The 18,024-nt window shown below is 42.1% G+C and overlaps 1 protein-coding gene across 12 annotated transcripts in view; it reads right to left on the bottom strand.

Annotated features, from left to right (window-relative positions):
- Window positions 1-44: 44 nt before the first annotated feature.
- The window catches only part of GIGYF2 (GRB10 interacting GYF protein 2), a 74,380-nt gene continuing 56,400 nt past the window's right edge, over window positions 45-18,024 (bottom strand). For 8 of the 12 annotated variants that reach the window (XM_066557082.1, XM_066557088.1, XM_066557089.1 and 5 more), the window contains 16 exons: window positions 17,520-17,686; window positions 17,061-17,149; window positions 16,028-16,135; window positions 15,377-15,474; window positions 14,784-14,884; window positions 13,843-14,004; window positions 11,939-12,040; window positions 9,041-9,199; window positions 7,277-7,513; window positions 6,572-6,694; window positions 5,743-5,946; window positions 5,424-5,624; window positions 4,975-5,134; window positions 4,363-4,532; window positions 3,903-4,050; window positions 45-1,820 (listed from right to left, as the gene is read on the bottom strand). In XM_066557082.1, the coding sequence (XP_066413179.1) occupies window positions 1,753-1,820; window positions 3,903-4,050; window positions 4,363-4,532; window positions 4,975-5,134; window positions 5,424-5,624; window positions 5,743-5,946; window positions 6,572-6,694; window positions 7,277-7,513; window positions 9,041-9,199; window positions 11,939-12,040; window positions 13,843-14,004; window positions 14,784-14,884; window positions 15,377-15,474; window positions 16,028-16,135; window positions 17,061-17,149; window positions 17,520-17,686 (2,297 nt within the window). In that variant the 3' untranslated portion in view covers window positions 45-1,752. The remainder of the gene's footprint in view (window positions 1,821-3,902; window positions 4,051-4,362; window positions 4,533-4,974; window positions 5,135-5,423; window positions 5,625-5,742; window positions 5,947-6,571; window positions 6,695-7,276; window positions 7,514-9,040; window positions 9,200-11,938; window positions 12,041-13,842; window positions 14,005-14,783; window positions 14,885-15,376; window positions 15,475-16,027; window positions 16,136-17,060; window positions 17,150-17,519; window positions 17,687-18,024) is intronic. The other 4 variants (XM_066557090.1, XM_066557091.1, XM_066557093.1 and 1 more) reach the window with 2 other exon arrangements.

Here is an 18,024-nt window from a genome sequence, read left to right as displayed (position 1 = left end):
AATACTCAGCTTTGACAAAAGCAAGCAGAAAGTTTTCTCTCAGATATAATACAACCAGGTTTTATTTAAGTTCTCTCTTTTTTTTCCCCCCCACACTGGCAAAAGTTCAGAGGGAGTTTAAAGTTTTGTAAACATTTTAACTACCCCTCTTCCCCCTTTTATGAATTTACAAAGCAAAGGAGACAGGGAGACCAGATTTGCAACAGTTCCAAGTCTCTCCATGCTATCAGATCCAAAAACTATATACAAGTCTGCAGCAGTCTCTGTATAGTTACTGTACATGTTTGGGGATGGGGGAAGAGAGAGGAGGAGGAGGGGAAGGTGACCCCAAAAAATGAATAAACCAAACAAAATAAAATCCAAAGCCAAACTGCTCTTGAGCAACTCAAACTGTTTTCTTTAGGCAGTGATGACAGAATAACAGACACCTTTATACAACTCCACCAAAACTGCAGCATATCTCCCTTCGCAGGTTACACCCCTCTGGGGACGGGAGATGGGACCAGGGGGTTCAAACTAAGTGCATTTGGCAGTTTTCCTTCTCTGTCCTCTGTGGTGTGTGTGGGGTGGGTGGGTGGGTACGTGGAGCAGGGAAGGTGGTGTTAATCTTTCGGTGAGAGAGGAAGGTTATGACTCCATAAACACTTAGAGGTTATGGATCCCAGTGAAGGTGCGTGAAGTACTTTTAAGGTGTAGAAGATAAGCAGGGCCATCATTGCACAAAGCTTCGTCCTCCAGTGTCTCTCTCCGTGACGAAAGGGCATCTCTGCTCGATACCTAAGCACTGCTTCAAGTGACAGCCAGCTGAGGCTGCTGGCACATCTCTGAAAGCCAGGGTCCACCCTCTCCAGAGACTACAGATCCACACTGTAAAGATCCCACTGTCTCTTAAACGAGACAAATTTGCAGGAAAAGAGCTCAAAATAAACTGGTCCTAACCCTCTGAAGGTAGCACTTATGGGGTAAATTCAGCCTGAAAGAAGAGATGCCACCCCCCTTTTTCCAGAGCAGAAGTCCCCACTTGTCCAGGAAGGCTGGAGAATGCCGACGGGAACTCCACCAGCTTCAGCATCACCACCTAATGAAGACAGACTCGAGCTTTCCCTCCAAAAATTATGTGCTGAGAAGGGCTGGCAGGGGGTGTGCAACTTCAAACCAACCCAAGCTAAACTGTGCCCACTACCGCCCCTCTCCTGTTGCCAGTTTCTAAGGGTAGCTTATGAATGCAACTCCTGGCCAGGAGAGCACCTCTTGCCCTGATGGAGCAGCCAAGTCAGTATCTGTGTGGCATTTTGGTTTTGACCAACATCTGTTAACCACAAACTCTCTCTCAATCTCGCTCTCTCTCTCTCTCTCTCCATATGACTGCACGTGTTGGATGTGGTAAGAGTAACCAGGAGAAGGAAGCAATGCTTTGCAGAATCCCAATTGATTTTTTTTTTCCAGGTATGTCAGCAGAATGAATCACAGCACAGTGAAAGCTTGCTGCCCAATTCAGCCTTGTTGTGAACAAAGCCTAACTCCCACCCTCCCGGGACTCTGAGCAAAGTCCACTCGGGTGGGCTGACAGTAGGAACAACGCCTGTGCAGTCCTGGGCAGAAGGGGTTTGCTGGGGCCAGAGGAAGCAGCCTGAGATGATTGATCCTGTGATTCACTGCGAGGCAAAGAACAACACAAGGTGGAGAGTACGGTGTCCAAACGGAGAATCCATGGTTAACAGATGCAGGAAAAGCCAGTTGATTTGCACATGCTCAGTAGTCTTCCAAAGTCTCTATTTCTCCCATATTGAGCCGCTCTGATGAAGCATTCACTGAAAACCCTGTGAACCAAGAAGAATTGGTGTTTAAATGGTGGCATAGTGTACTTGAAACAAAACATCTGTTACACATGTACTGCATTTAAGAGAAAGGGAATTAAGCAGTAATTCAGTAAGGCTACAGATGCAGTCACCCAAACTGGCTGATTTTTTCCTTAATAAACTAAAGATAATCAACTGTATATTTAGACAAGCATCACTTGGTCTCTAAAACCAGATCAGAAGACTTTTCAAGTTCCATTTAAAAGATGCCACGTGCAGAGCTAGTACAAGGCACATCTACACATGGTGGCAACATGGCGCTGCAACATCTCAAAAGGGAATGTGTTTAAGTCAACTGGCTCTTGGAAGTGGCTGTCAACACCATACTTACATGGTCTGAGAGGAAGAAATGGGCATTCTGAGAACTTGCAATCACATATGAAATTATGCTCTCACACCTCAGGAGTTGTGAGCAATTTCACCCTTTAAAGTCCCAATGCATGTACCTATGACATCTAGTAGCAATTACATCTATTTCCATGCTTTTTTACAAACTTCCATCTCAGGAGTACACAGTGAAAATGTACAAAGTTACCCAGGGCCATGCACGTGGCTCAAGATGCACCCCAACTTCTACCCAACCCTTTAGCCATATGTGTTGAGGGCATGATGCACATGAGAAAAGTGTGAGGAAGAGTGAAAACACTTTCAGCAAGGAAACAAATCCAATAAATCAAATGCAGCTTTCCTACTGAAATCCCCTTTTTAAAGGTGTACAAACCCCATCTGGTTATGAGAACAGGGAAAGTGCCCCTGTGTAAGGCTACTAAACACGAAGTTGAACTTCAGTGTTTGAGAGTGCTACGTTGGTTTGCTCTGTGCTAGACAACCAATTGCCTTCCACTTCGAGAGGCAAGAAATGCTCTGCTCAGGAGGTTTAGGAAAATTGTTCTGGCTCCCTCATGTGGCACTGTGGCCTAAAAGCATCTGAAATTATTCTGTAAAAGAGTGAGTGCATCCATTTTTAAAAAGCTGCATGGGCTACTTCCCTTCCAGTTGGAACTTCTAAATTGTATTTAATGATTTCTTCTTCACATTACACGAGTTGTTTTTTTAATATATTCAACTGAGTACCCAGTGGATGGGCACGTTGGGGTGGCATAAGTCAGGATTCCACTGAGAAGTTCCATACACACCAGTCCAGAAATCACTGATTTAGTTGAAGTACTGACTTTGGTGAGACCAAGAACAGAAGAAAGAAAAACCAAAGGCAGGGCTCTGCTAGAGCCTTTAAAAAGCAGTGACTTCAGGTGGACAATACCAATACCTGCTTCTACAGCAACTGGGCTCAGCAGAAGCAGCACAACAAAGCCTGGCCTGGTGCAGTGCCCTGGTTTCCCCACTGTCACACAGGGCACAAACACTGACATTTATTGCACATGAACACAACAGTGACCTGTCACCCCACAGTGTCCATGCACTCACACAAGAGCCTTGCACCTTAAAAGCTACTTTGAAGGAACTTTTCCATAAAGTGCTACAGGGGACAGTTAAAACTAGCCTCACATAAAAATTAAGAGACAGAACATATTAAAGAAATAAAGGACTGCTAATGAGGTCATGATCTCCATGGTCTCCAACTGAAAATCTGTGACCACTTCAACCTTTGCTGTCTTTTCTGACTATGGTAGAGGTTATCTCCTGGAAAAAGGTGGCAAGGCAAAGGCAGCCTCAGAAAGCTGCTCCTCATAAAGAAAGGAAAACATGCTTTTCTTCAAAGAACAAATCAGCATTAAAACAATTAGCCATAGGTCAACTCAAAGGAAAAAAGGGAATTTAACTGAAACCGCTGAGCTACTTAAGAGGTTTCCAGGTAATAAGCCAGGTATCAAAGAGGCCATTACATGAGGGAAAGTTCAACAAAAGTTTACAGAATTTTTCAAATCATTAAATTAATAATACTACTGAAAAGATTCTAAAGACATTCCAACTTTTCTACTCAAATTCAGTATTACCATTTAAGGTCAGTAAGAATCCTCTACATTCCCCAAAGCAAACCTCCACTACCAAATTAAACACTCATTTCTAAAAATTAAAACAGACCTAACAAGCTGGGATCTGCTCGAACCATTTTCTGTTTCTTCTTTTTCTTCCCGCTCTGCACAGCCTCAAAGTTGGACTGCTGGTTGTTGCTCTGATTGGTCTGAAAGACTGAATGTAGCGAACTGTGGTTCATCCCCCACACTGAATCCTAGAGAACAAATTAAGGACAAGATTACAGAGTACAGTGAAGTCTGGGTTATTTATACAGAAAATATTTAGAGAGCCCAAAGCACTTCCTATATCCATGTGGCAACACTAGCTACTGATGTATCCACCTCATCTTCCCACAGCATTTCCCAGATCACCATGCAAAAACACTCTGATCCACAGTTGGCCTCAACTGTTAAGCAGTAAAAACTGGAAAGCTGCTTTATTGTCTGCACTTCCCAGGACATTACTGAATCCAGCAGGTGCTGCCTGCAGCCTCTCACAGCCCCAGGGAGAGCAGAGGCTCCTGTACCTGCTGTTGCTGCTGTTGCCGCTGCTGACTGGCTTTCTGTTTGGCACGGCGCTCGAGGAACTGCTTGGCAAACTCCTTGGCCTCAGGAGTATCTCCCAGGTAGGCTCGGATGTAGTCATGGACCTCATAGGGAGACTCCACTTCCTTCAGGAAAGAAACAAACGTGGGAACTGCAAGAAGAAGGCAGACCGAGAGTGAGTGCATGTTGATAGCAAACACACACATGCAATAAACACCAGAGTCAATTTCTGTGTCAAATATTTGCTGGTCTAGTAGCCTCCCCTTCCCAGTTTCCCACAATAAAGCCCTATCATGCAATGCAGGATGAAACTGGATTCTCATCTATCTGCCAGATAATGCTTCCATGACTACCAGAAATCCTCAGGAGGACTCTGGCTGACAGACTTCAGAACTTTTTCAAATCCCACTGATTTGCTACAGTTAGGACAATGAAAACCTAAAAGAGGATGCAGCCACTTCTAGCCACTATCTAATGATGTCCTTTTGCTGAGTGCATTGGAAACACTGGTTTAGTATCATTACAGTCCTTCAGAACTACTCTGTCAGGAAACAGGACAGATATTGCTCCCTTCATTTCTTTCCATCTCTTACCATCTAAGTTGTTGGCTGTGTTGAGTGCATGAAGCATCTGTTCACACCACTGAGTGAATCCATCCTGGGCTTTATTAACCCCCTGGAACAATTTCAACAGCTTCTCCTCTTCTTCTACCTTCTTGTTTTGTCTACTTGTAATACCTACAGATTTACTGAGGTAAAGAAAATGCATATAATTAGATTATCAGTTACCAGGCTTACTCACTGTCCCATATACAGTACAGTGTTGTAAGACTATTTTACAAGATGCAAACACTTTTTAAGAACAATTTTCTAAGCAGGTGACAAAATGAGCTCTGAATGGTCACCTATTAGCTATTTTTGTTGTCAAAACAGATCCTGAATGACACAGAGAAACAAAAGGAACACACACGATGTTCCAACTGCGAACTGATCGTGCCAGGAGCAGCAGTATTTCTTTGCAAAAGTTCCTTCCCCTACCTGAGGCTGGCATTGCTTTTGTTTTTATTGGTCGAGTTACGAGGTCCCACTTCCTTCACTGCATCATCCCAGAAACCCATGTTTGAGTTTTTGGTATCAGCATTGCTCCAGATGCTACTGACTAGGTCAGATGCCCACTGGTTGCTGGGATTCGTGTTTAGAGAGCCCCACACTGAATTCCCAATGCTGGTGTGCAGGTTAGAGTGCTGTTGAGACATAACAAAGATGCTGGTTATTAGCACAGACCCAGCAGAAAAGACATGAACAGACAGGGAACTGGCCCAGCTGCTTTCCTCCATGTAGTGATTAGATAAATAAACGTACCGTGGTATTTCTGACTCTGTTCGGCTGCTGGTGCTGCTGTTGCTGCTGTTTCTGCATCTGCCTTGCCTCTTCCTGCTGTATCTCCAGCAGGGACTTGGTGGTGCCTGTTGGTTTGGTGACATTACCCCAGCCTGACAGTTTTTGCTGCTGTTGCTGCTGCTGTTGCTGGAGGGCCTTCATTAGTTCACGCTGCTGACGCCTTTGCTGTTGCATGCAAGACAGAAGTGCTTGTAAATACTTTCATATGATCATTACTATTCAAAAGCCTCACTTGGAAACTGGTTTTAAACAGAATTCATCGTTCTTCTGGAGAACCCTAGCTGACTTGTTATTGTTCTGAGCCATTACTGTTCCTCCAAAAAGGGAGGCATTAGGTAACCAGTAAATAAAAATTGTTTATTAGCCTTGGACAGACTAAATTTATCAAATCATTCCTGCAGTCAGCTTCTCAGAAGATGACCTTCTCTCCTACCATCACGTGCTCCCCCACAACCCACCCTCCCTTTAACTGCCCTGGTCTAGTGAATAACTTCAAACATGTTAGAATATAGGTGTGAAATAATTGTAAACTGTTTTGTGAACGTATTACACTCCCAGGGTTAAAAGGGTGCTGTTTTCCCTTCTTTCGGATTCTTGTACTAAGAAGTGATAAAAACTTTCACACAAGTGCTTACTGAACCTATGCCTGAAGGACAGGATTTTGAGTTATGCTATTTCAAAAAAACATTCCTCATCCTCACCATTCCTTCTAATAACTGAAGTGACAGCTAAGCAGTCCCACAGCTGAGTCCCCTCTAACAAGTTGCACTCCGCTGCTGTCAGTGTTTACCTCTTCTCGGAGCTGCCGTTCTCGTTCTTCTTCTAACTTTTGGATTTCAGCCAATGACAGTGTGGTCTGGGATTGACAAGCTCCTGAATTTGATTGCTGACCCCAGGTCGAAGATGAAGGGAGCTGGGCCAAAAGAGAGATCATGAGGAATTGCAAAATATTTGAGAACACTGCTAGAGTATAATCAGGAAAGAAACTGCATAAACCCAGGGGAAAAGGAAGGCCACCTTTAAAGTTAACAAAACGCTAGAAAGTACAAAATGGTATAATAATAAAGTATGAAAAAGTAGAAAATATAGATTATACATTCTTTGAATTGCCCTCTGATGTATCAGCCTTTGACACAGTATCAAGAATAATGTAACACATCATTACCTGAAAAAGAGCAATCCATTTAGATTTCAAACACTTTAGGAATTCCAAGCTTTAGAAACTTTGCACTGGCTCTTGCTCAAAAACCATGTGGCAAAAAATCCACCTGTGCCCATGTGTGATGCCTTCCCAGTGTGCTTCCACTGACAGAACACTTTCAGTTTTTAATCTGTAACTTCTCTTCTTCTTCCTTCTCTCATCAACTCTTTACCCTCTTCCCTCTCCAGACTGTTCACCCATCCCTGCTCTGCCTGAGCTACCACAAACACCCTGAATGCAGCTGTGCCTTTACTTCCCATGCTGAAAGGAAGTAAAACTGCAGGACCAGCTTACCTTCATTTGTGCAAGTTGCTGCTGTTGCTGCTGCTGCTGCAGCCGCCGTAAAGCCTCCTGCTGCTGCTGCCTCTGCCTCATGATCTCCTTCTGGCGCTGGAGTTCCAGCTCCTTGCGCTTCCGCTCCTCCTCCTCCAGCCGCTGCCGCGCCGCCTCCTCCTCCATGCGCAGCCGGCTCTCCTCCAGCCGCCGCTGAGCCTCCTCCTCCTCACGCGCCCACTTGGCAGCCTCCTCTTCCTTCCCAGGACACAGAAAGGAATAAGGTCTGAGGAGACTTCACAGAATTTATAATACTCAACTCTGTGGCACTGATATTCTGACAGAACAGAGAGGGACCATGTTATTCGGAAGGCAATACAAGGTTAGAGGAAGTCCTTGGAGTTGTTATGTGCTCCTACCCACGTGAGCACACTCAAAACACACCAGGCAACAGTGTGGAAGGTGCTTTGTGTAAGCAACCTCACTCCTGGCTAACAGCAGTTGTAGTACTTTGATACTTTGATTTGGAGATTGTGCAGTGGTGGTACAAGTGTCTCTGAGTTTTCTTGAGTAGCTTTTAGGGATACACTTACAAGAAGAGGGAGCTTTCCCTTGGGGTATTGCAGATCTGCGAGTCTGTGCCTGTTTCCAGCTCCCTGCCTTTGTGTTTAAGCAGACCCAGAGAGCTGAGGTGTCAGGGAATGGCTTGGACTCAATGATCTTGAAGGTTTCTTCCATCCCTGTGATTCTGTGATCTGTAATCTGTGCTGTTTGGGCTGTTCATTTACCTTTACATTTTTCAGTAATAAAGTAATATAGTCTATATTCCCTAAAAATACATGTTTCCCATTGCTCCACCAAAGAACTTGCAAGAGAATGGCATCTCCCTAATTCACACCAGCTCATTTCTTATTACTTTCCTTCTAGTAGTTACACACCTTTCAGTCTGAGCTTCTGCCTGCTTATACTACTTACAGTACCACCACATTTTCAGTGGAATAAAACTTGGCAAAAGTAACAGGAAAGAAGAGACAGGTGACAAAGATGGAGATATTTACTGTTGTTACTCAACAGCACAGTTCCAGAGAAGACACTTCTGCTAACAAATTACAGAAATGGTGATGGACATCTTACAAGGGAGGACCCTGAGAAGGCATTTTTAAAATACTAACTGTGAATTCTGAAATGGACTTGGAAGTTAATGTGAAACCAATTAGGTTGACCAAGGGACTGTGAGAGTATCAATTAGGGGACTGGAAGCTCAAGTTCCCTGATAGGGATTTCTAATACTGACCCCAATGAGAAAAAAATCCTGTTAGTAAGAAAGAAAAGGGAAGAAAAAAAAGTTGAAAACTCTGGTAGTGTATATAGATTTGGCATTGCACAGAAAAACTGACAAAACTGATCAATTCAGATGACAATGAAGATAAAGTAAAGGCCCAGAGTACTAATTCAAAACAAACTGTTATTCTGATACTGTACTCTGCCTCAGAAAGGAGTATAAACACTGTGCTGCAAAGCCATTCTTAAGGCTAAACTTGAAGGGAGAACACTCACTCCCACCCAAATCTCTTTACCTAAGGGTGTATTAGATTCTGATTGTTTTGTCTGAAGTCAGGATACAGGTAAACAATCTTTTTTCACTCAATTTGATACTGTCTGCAAGCTCTGCTTTCTCTGACAAAACCTAATTTGACCTCTCAAGCACTCCTGCAAGCTTCAAAGCCTGTTTGTTGTGGCAGCCTCCATAATTAAACAGAAGAGGTCCCTTTTGTCATTTTTCACCTGTTTACGAATTAACTCCTCTCGCTGACGTCTTTCCTCCTCCTCTCTTCTTCTCTCCTCCAATCTCCTAAGTGCTTCCTCCTGTTGTTGCCTCTCCTCTTCCTCCCGCTGCCGCCTTAGTGCAATTTCCTGCTCTCGTTGTCGCCTGAGGGCCTCCTCCTGGAGTTGGGAACAAAATGTCAGTCTATAAATGCCATTTTATCAACAAACAACATCAGAACACAGATCACAGCATTGTCTGGCCAAATAAGTGACCTCAAGAAAAGCTCCCTAGCTCCAAACTAAGCTCTCCCAAAACAGCGCATTAAGCACAACAACCCCACGTGTAGTTCTGATGCAATGTGCATCTCCTACATAAATTATTTTAATGAAAAACAGAAGACATTAATTGCCCATCTTTGGTTTTAAAAATAATGGCCTTGAGAATGACAACAAAAGGTTAGACTTTTTTCACTATGCAGCACTAACAGTTGACCATTAGATCTAGAAATATTTCAAAGTGTGGGTATCATTAATTCCTTCTGGGGGGGCAGTCAGCTCTAAGTTGGAAGCTTTTCCTACTTACAGGAGTTTCTGAATAGTGACTGTTCAAGAGCACTACAAAACTCAAACCACATCTCCAGATACCAGAAAGAAGCTGATGCAGCCCAGTGCACTTAAGGACAGTTACTTTTGAAGTCTCAAGGGCTTTGACTGGGCTCTCCCTATACTATTTAAATATTATGGGTAATAAGAGGTCTCTTAGGGACTTTGATTTTGTATTATCCCTAAATTATTTAAATAACTTCCAATAATTTATATATTCTGTTTTCCAAGTACTAAAATTGTTTACTTAACTTAAAAATTAAATATTAGCACCCTTTCCTATCAACATAAACAGACATTTTTCCATTCTGCTATTTGGGTTTTTTTGAGGAATAGGGGACAAGCAGCTTCCTGTATATTGTTAAATGGGATCCCACCTGAGGACTTCTTCCATCAGTTCTGACTTTCCCTTGCATAATAATCCACAGTTTTTGCAGCCTTTTCTGACCTCTGATGTTCAGCAACTGAGTTAAGGCCAACCTCCTTTCCACCCCTCCTGTTGTCTGACCTACCCTACCAGCTCAACCTGAAGATCTTAATTTTTGGACCAGAACCTTTTTAAGCTTTTTGAATTTTGTATTTCCCTTTAAAAATGGCCACTACCACAATCACACTCCTCCAAGTTTTTAATAAGCAATACATTATTCATAGGATGAGTGGGGATTAATTGTGCAGCACAGATGTAAACTCTGGTAAATCAAGTAAGTCAATTGTGAAAATTAAGACCCTTTTATCCAATCTGACACCAAAGCTTCATGTACAGACAGCAAGATAAACTACACTACAGTTCCCTGAACAACTGCCCTGGGTTTTTCTCTGACAATGAATTTCAGATGCCTACAACAAAACTGTCAGTAGACAGAAGATCTTTTATAAGTAATCCCATAGCACTGAACAGGTGCTGGCTGCAAGCCAACAATTCATTCATATTCCTGAATATCACTTAAGTGGTTTGGTGCTAAGTGCAGTAAGTGGGTTTTTCCACTAGCTGGACATAGAACAATAGCCTGTGATTCATCTTCTCATTAATCAAATCAGATTCAAGTGCAACACATACCACCTGAACCATTTTTGAAATTTGGGCCTTTAACTGTATTAACTGGACACAGGCAGTCAAGTCACAATAATCAAGTGTCCCCAGTACAAGTGCTGAAAAATTTCTGCTTTTATTGAAACGGCTGAGTAGGCTGAAGGTGTCAGTCTATTTTGTTTGCCTGGAGACCACAGAGCAGGATCTCAGCTCAGGAGTGCTCAGTGCCAGCCACTCTGGGAGCTCTCACTGACACAGCACCTGGGAGAGATGAGCAAAGTCACCGAGTCCTCCTGTGGGACAACCCTTCAGTGACATCTCTGCCCTCCTCCCCCTTGGGAAACGAGGCTAGAATTGCCATTAAAAAAGCTGGACAAATCTCCTTCTTGCTCAGGCAAGGAGAGACACCGTTGAATGACATGAGTAAAAGACTTCTCTCCCCTACAGAACTAAAGATGAACAGTGTTTTACTGACACAAAAAACCCCTGTAAGATATGAAAAGCTGGGAAACACAGCCTTTTTTCTGGCTCTTCACAGCTATAAAGATGTTGTCTTAATATTTACTTCTGTATCTTGTTATTTGATGTTTTTGTTTGAGCATGTGACCAAAACCATTCAAAGCTCTCCAGCTTTCTGCCACTTACTGGTATGGGAAACAATCAATCCTTCGGTTCTTAGTGTTCCCATGTTTGTAGATACCTGCTCCAAGATATTGCCAATGTTCTTTACCGTCTTTCTTAGCAATTGTTTTCACACATATACATCTTGCTGTACAGACAGCTTATTTCACATCTTTTCAAATATCTGTCATATTACAAAAAAATCCTTAAGCAGCAATCCCCAGTTCAATAGACTCTGGATTTTTAAATGAAATAGAGAATTTTTTTGCAGTTGGTGACAACTGCAATTCTGTTTGTCTATGTTACTAGGGCTCACAAATCTTTTTGTTCTCTTCTTTGAAACAGGTATTTTAAAGAGAGAACTAAAGAAATAATTCAGAGAAAACAATTATTAACTGGTTATTAAACCTCAAATTTTGTTCCTGAAAGCAATCAATTATTACAAAATAGAAGATACCAGACCAGAGACAAAAATAAAATACAGGAGCTACACAAGCTGGGCATTACTGTTTTCAATTCTACAGTGCAAAGTAATTGATGAAAACTGTGAACAGAACTGAATTCAACATTTGGTATGACATTTCATCCTACAGAATTGAATTTCTATTAGGTTTGGTTTTTTTTTTTACTTAGAATTCACCATCAACAGCATATTTACTAACCTTATATACTAGTCTTTTATGCAGTATTACATCAAAAGCCTTCCTGAAGTCCAGGCAGATTAAGTCTACTGCTTCACCCCTCTCAGCTCTCACTGTCATCTCCTCAAAAGAAGTTAATCAAATTTGTTAAGCATCATCTCCTCTGCATAAATCCATGCTAATAAATCAGTTCATCCCTGATTCTATAATGCCTTTCAGTACAGAAGTCAGATTCAAATAATGACCAGTTTGCTTTTTTTAATACAGAATACAATGTTATTTTCTCTTTCCAGAGAAGTGCTTAAACTCTTTGTTACCTTTTCAAGACATTACTGCTCAGAATTAAGCAATGTGGCAATTATTGCATTGATAATGAACTAAGATACTTGCTGTTACTGCTTTTCAACCCCGTTCTGCTTCCTTCGTGTAAATAGTTATTTCCCATGGCATCTCAGAACAGGAGAGTCAGACTGTTAACTGTACAAATCCAAAGCGGACAACAAAACTTTGGAATTTAACAGACATTGTTATACACAGAGGCAAAACTGTTAGTGGAAAGAAACAACCCAAGTCTACTTGAAGCCAGCACAGACGACACAAATTGAGTTACCAGCTGAAAAATGTGTTCTTGTTATTGAACCAGATCTAAAGCAATGAATCTCAAAAGTTCAACTTTTGAGTATATTATTGCTTCAATGTTAGTTTGATCTCCAGTGGAGGATGCTTTTCTGTACAGCATAATGACTTCCTGCATACAAAATAGATCCACTAAAGCAAGGAGCCATTTATTTGCTGACTTGATTCCAAAAGATACCATGAAATTATCTATGTATTATACTCTACCAATTAAAATACACCTTCTGTGACAAAACCCAAACCCTGAGTGAAGAGAGATCAACAATGATCTTCCAAACAAAACTAGAGATTCTAGAGGCTTCCTCAGAAGTGTCTGATCCTTAAAGCAGGAACATGCTTTACAGCCGTTCAAGCTTGTAAGAAATATTATAAAGGACAGAATTATTTAGTACTTTTGCCTAATAGTCTTGTGGTACTTTTCAGGACATTTACTAACTAACTCCTTAGTGAAGAAGCTCAGCCTTGTGCTTGCCCTTATCCTTCACATGCAAAGTGAAAACTTTCACTGCCTTTCCCTCCTGCAATACTCAAGGAATAGCTACATTTTCTTCCATACATAATTCAGAAGTAAATGTTAGAAATGCCAAACTAGTAATGTCTCCATTGTGTATTCCTGGATGATTAAGAACGTACTACAATTCCTACATTCATTCTCCTACTGCAACACTGAACACATAATTCTTTTTAATAAATATGCTTGATCAAACTACATCCCTTCCTTTCCCAAGTATCAACTCAAGTAAAAAAAGCTGACAGACTCTATTATCCAGATAATTTATTTAAAAAAAAAATCATTTACTAAGTTAAAAAAAAAACAACAGGGGAAAAATAAACTGTCAGATCATTTTTTGTCCACTACAGTCCTCTACCTCTTATTCATGTGAAACAGTTGCTCAAGGTCCATCTACTCCAGAACTTATCTTCATAAAACACTTGACTGCATAAACGGGAAATAAAGATGAAAACATGCAGTAACCTGGTAACTAACTAAAGTCTAACAGTGACATAAAGAAGTTGAGAGGGAATATTCCACATGGAATAAAGGCCCTGTTCTCACAAACAGAAACCTATCTTAAAATGAACCATCAAAGCCCATTTCTCAGATTGAAGTTTGGGCTCTTAAAAAAATCAATAATGGAAGAATCATAATTTAATACACTCACATGAAAAATATTAAAACTGTCTTCATACACACCTACCAAAGATTACTTAGACCCCACAGGATTCTTAAAGTGAGTTTTATAAATGATTATAATTCATTAGAGATTAACTACATTGGGGAAACTCACTTGCTTCCTGCGGGCCAGCTCTTCTTCTTCCCGTCGTTTCCTCTCATCTTCCTGCTGCCTCCTAAGTAGCTCTTCTTGTTGCCTCCGAAGCTCCTCCTGCCTTTTCCTCTCCTCTTCCTCTCGTTTGGCCCTCATTTCCACTTCTCTCCTCTCTTGCTCTAGCTACAATTCACATAAAACTATACTCAGATGCAGGTAACGTATTCCTACACCATTTCTTAGGGTAACTCTGCTGACATTATAGTAACAGCTTAACAGATGAAGCCTCTGACAGATGCTCTACCTTAGTTGCAATTTTACCTATCAGCTGGCTGCCTACTGAGGTCAGATTCCTGAAACAGTCCAGAACACTTTTGGACAATTTCTGTTTGTAACAAACACCAGTTTTCCAGTCAGTCTTTCTACATCAGCTCCTCAAAATACCCTCTGACTTTAGAAGTGAGTCGCTTTGCAGTCATCATAAAATAGTAATTTTCAGGAAATGTACAGGATGATAGAGGTTCAAACTCACAAAAAATTTAGTACTACAGTATATGCAGAATAACCATAGAAAATAGGACTCTCATGATTCTCCAAACCAGTCTGGGTGAAAATCACAAGGATTAGGAGCACAACTACCTGGTCTCAACTCAGGGTTTGGCCTGACAGCTCATGATGATCTCGGTTTAAAACAGGTGGCTAGTGAAGAGGTTTTAATCACAAATGTAGAAGACAAACACTATTTCAGAGGTCAGTAGTACCTCCACAGCAATGGCTTCCAAACAGCTGTCCACAAGGATTTCATAACTTGTTTTTATAACCACTATTCTCTTTATGGTGTTTTCCATGAAAATCTAGTCAAAATCATCCATTGAAGAGCTCAGTCTTCCACTGGCTCAAGAATCACAATTACATTGCAGAAGAGCAATCCCAACTTCTTACAGTACAAAACAGTTTCTGACCTTTGCAGCCTTGGCCTTCTCGAGCTGCTGAAGTTGTTCTAGAGCTGGTCCCTGAGCTGCAGTATCAATGGGCAGATCCCAGACACTGCTTCCTTCCCAGACTGGACAGTGAAGAAAACAAACATTGACAAGCAAAAATAAGCACATGAACAAAACATAACTGAACAGGGAGAATCTTGTATATGCTGTTACTATGTTTTAGGAACTAAAATCATGTTAACACTTTTGCTTTAGTCAGTAGAGGGCCACCTTATCCTCCTGGATAACAAGGCCAGTCCGTGAGTGAAGGAAGGCTGGGCTTCCTATGAAATTCCAGAGAAGAACCAACTATTCCAGCTCCTCCCATCAGAGCAGAACACCCTTAAATAGAACAATTCCTTCAGTCTAGACTTCCATAACCATTGGAAAAATTACCATATTCTTCGCCTCTCTCAAATGGAAGTTCTACTGCCAGGCACAGTAGGCTGATCCAGTTAAACATCATGATGCAGAAATCATTTCCCTTTGTATCAAAAGGGGAGGGATCATCTCAAAGATGCTGGATCTTAACACATGGACTTTTCCCAAGAGCTGACCCAGGCTAAGCACCTTACCTGTAGGCTGTGAAGCTGACTGAAGTTCCCATATTGAGCCAGTGTCCGGCACTGACACAGACCTTGTGACAGGTGGCATCATGTTCTGTTCAGATATTCTGCAATACCAACAGGAAGAGTCAACACGCCACTTCCAGGGAGAGGAGTGCTCTGAACACGTATGAGATTCAGTAACTTGTAACATACTGCTTTCCTTCCACACCTCTATTCAAAACAAAAATATGATGTGGACAACAGTAGTTGCTTGCAGAGTTCTTGCTGATCTCACCCCTGCTGCTAAGGCAAGGGCTAAGCTACAGTTTTGCATTTGTTGCTTAGAGGCCAGTTTGAGGAACAAGCATCCAGTACTGCAGAACTGGCAAAGCTCCTCAGGGACCAGCACAATGTATCTGTCAGACAGGGACAATTCAAACTCCTCATTTCCATAAACACTGAGGCAAAGATTACATATATAATGAAGTACTCCATATTCTGAAACTGTTTCCTATTATTCTGAAACATACTTATATTCTCATTACTATCTTTAACACACATAATCCTAAAATATGAGAAAACTTAACTAGGACAGAGAGCTGACACAATGTAATTATTGTTACATACAAACTAGAGCACAGGAAGAACAGAATTCAGTTCAAGTCTGGGCTAGCTCACCTCATCTTCAGGGCCTGGAACTGTTGAAGGAGAATAGCGAGCTGCTGCTGCTGCTGGGATGAGAGGGCTGCCTTCTGCTGCTGAGCCAGCATCTGTGCATACTGTTGTCTTCAAAAGAGAAGCAGATGAATGGTATTTGTTCACTTATGCCCAAGTTGCAGACAGATTCATGCTCTGGGACTAATGCCCACTGACATGTATAATGTACATGCTAAATACCAGAGGAAACCACAGAACAGGAGCTTGGCAAGAATCAAAATACAAGAATATGAGCAGAACCAGACTTCTCTTCACCCTCAGCTATGTCACCTGGCTATTACTGCCTCATGCTTTTCTTGTAAGTTGTGCAACACTACTTCCTTTTTTGTCTAAATTCCATAATTTTAGCTCAAATTAGTCTGGCTTTGATCACTGCCCACCTGCAATCAGTCTCTTCCCCTGTATGTCAAGGCATTGCCTAGCACAGGAGCAGGCTCTTGCCTCATTCAATCATGAGCTAACAATCAGTATTGGAAAACAATAGTCATGACACATGCTTTCAGGATCCCCTAAAAAAGCAGCCTGACTGCTTTCTTTCCTTCAAGCTGTCAGGAGCTGGCCATAACTGAACAACTGACAAAATGGATTTCAAACTGCTTTGCCCAGCAGGACCTTTCACTGATCTTCAAAGAGCTGAGCAAGCAGACCAAAGCTAAGTTCCACCTTCTTCATCTCCAGATCCAAAGATGTGTAGCTTTCTCCTGACATCAAAACATCTGAAGGTCATTACTAGGACACCTGGGATTCAGACTGACCATAACAGCTACCTATAAAGCAAATCTCACCAAAATCTATGTGTGACACTGGAAAGGACTGAAAAGAGCCTGGGGCAGACACACTGCCCTAATGCTGTACAACATCAACATCTCCAGTGTTTGTGGAAGCAGCTATTGCTGTTGGAGGTGAAGCACTCCCAGCCCCACTGACTCCCTAGATGACTAAAAATGCAGAACAGAACACAGCCACTGAAGATCTCTGGAACAAGAAGTCTTACTGTATTAGAAGATGCTGATACTGCAGGTGTTGCATTTGGATTAGAGCCAACTCTTGCTGTCTAGTCAGTCGCTCTTGGTCCAGCTCACCCTATGTTTAGAGATAAAACATTCTGTTTCAATAACATATATACTAAGAGCAGTAGATTGCAAATGCAAGCAATGTAGAAGTTGTATTTTGACCAGAAAAAAAATGAAAACAGAAAAAAACCTAGACCAAGATCAATATTTACAAAGCCTGTGAAATACACAGCACCTTTACATATGACAGTACCCAGCCTCCCAGCCACACCAAGCATTTCTAAATTACATCTCTATTCTACTCTTGCAAAAGTAATCTAACACCAAGTTCAGCTTTGGTGCTTGGAACACCTGCAATTCCAAGACAGAGTAGATGACACCTAAATTCAATTCCCACTTGTTAGAGGAATATTTCAATACTGTAACTGTCACATAATTACCAGATGTGGAAGTGGTGCTGGGCCTGGAGTGAAGGGAACCCTGCCCCACATTTTCATGATGTCTCCAAGTGGCTGGAAAGTCTCATCACAGGCTCTCTTCACCAACAGTGACATTGTGAAGTATCCAGCCTGGAACCACTCTGCCATCTCCTGATTACTGAACGGACCTAAAATCACATCAAGCAACACGTTGTGGGGAAAGGGAAGCAAAGCCAGGTTCAGCATGTAGGAAACAAGGAGCTGGCTATGGTCACACAGTGCCCAGCACCAGGCATTGCTGTCTGCCTCACCCACTCATGGGGACACTGCTCATCCAAGGCTGGAGTGTCCATGCACACCTGCACAGGGGCTACAGCACTGCCCACAGCCTCAGGAAAGGTGCATGATGGCTTTCACCTTGCCTTGGAGGGAGACAGGTCAGCTCTGGGGTGCTAGCCAAGCAGCCACCACAGTGTGGGGCTTGGTGGAGCTAATCCCCCTGCTGTCCTCCAGAAGCACTTACTGC

This window comes from Molothrus aeneus, chromosome 10, assembly GCF_037042795.1.
Source record: "Molothrus aeneus isolate 106 chromosome 10, BPBGC_Maene_1.0, whole genome shotgun sequence".
NCBI lineage: Eukaryota > Metazoa > Chordata > Aves > Passeriformes > Icteridae > Molothrus > Molothrus aeneus.
This window is presented reverse-complemented; position numbering and strand designations above follow the sequence as displayed.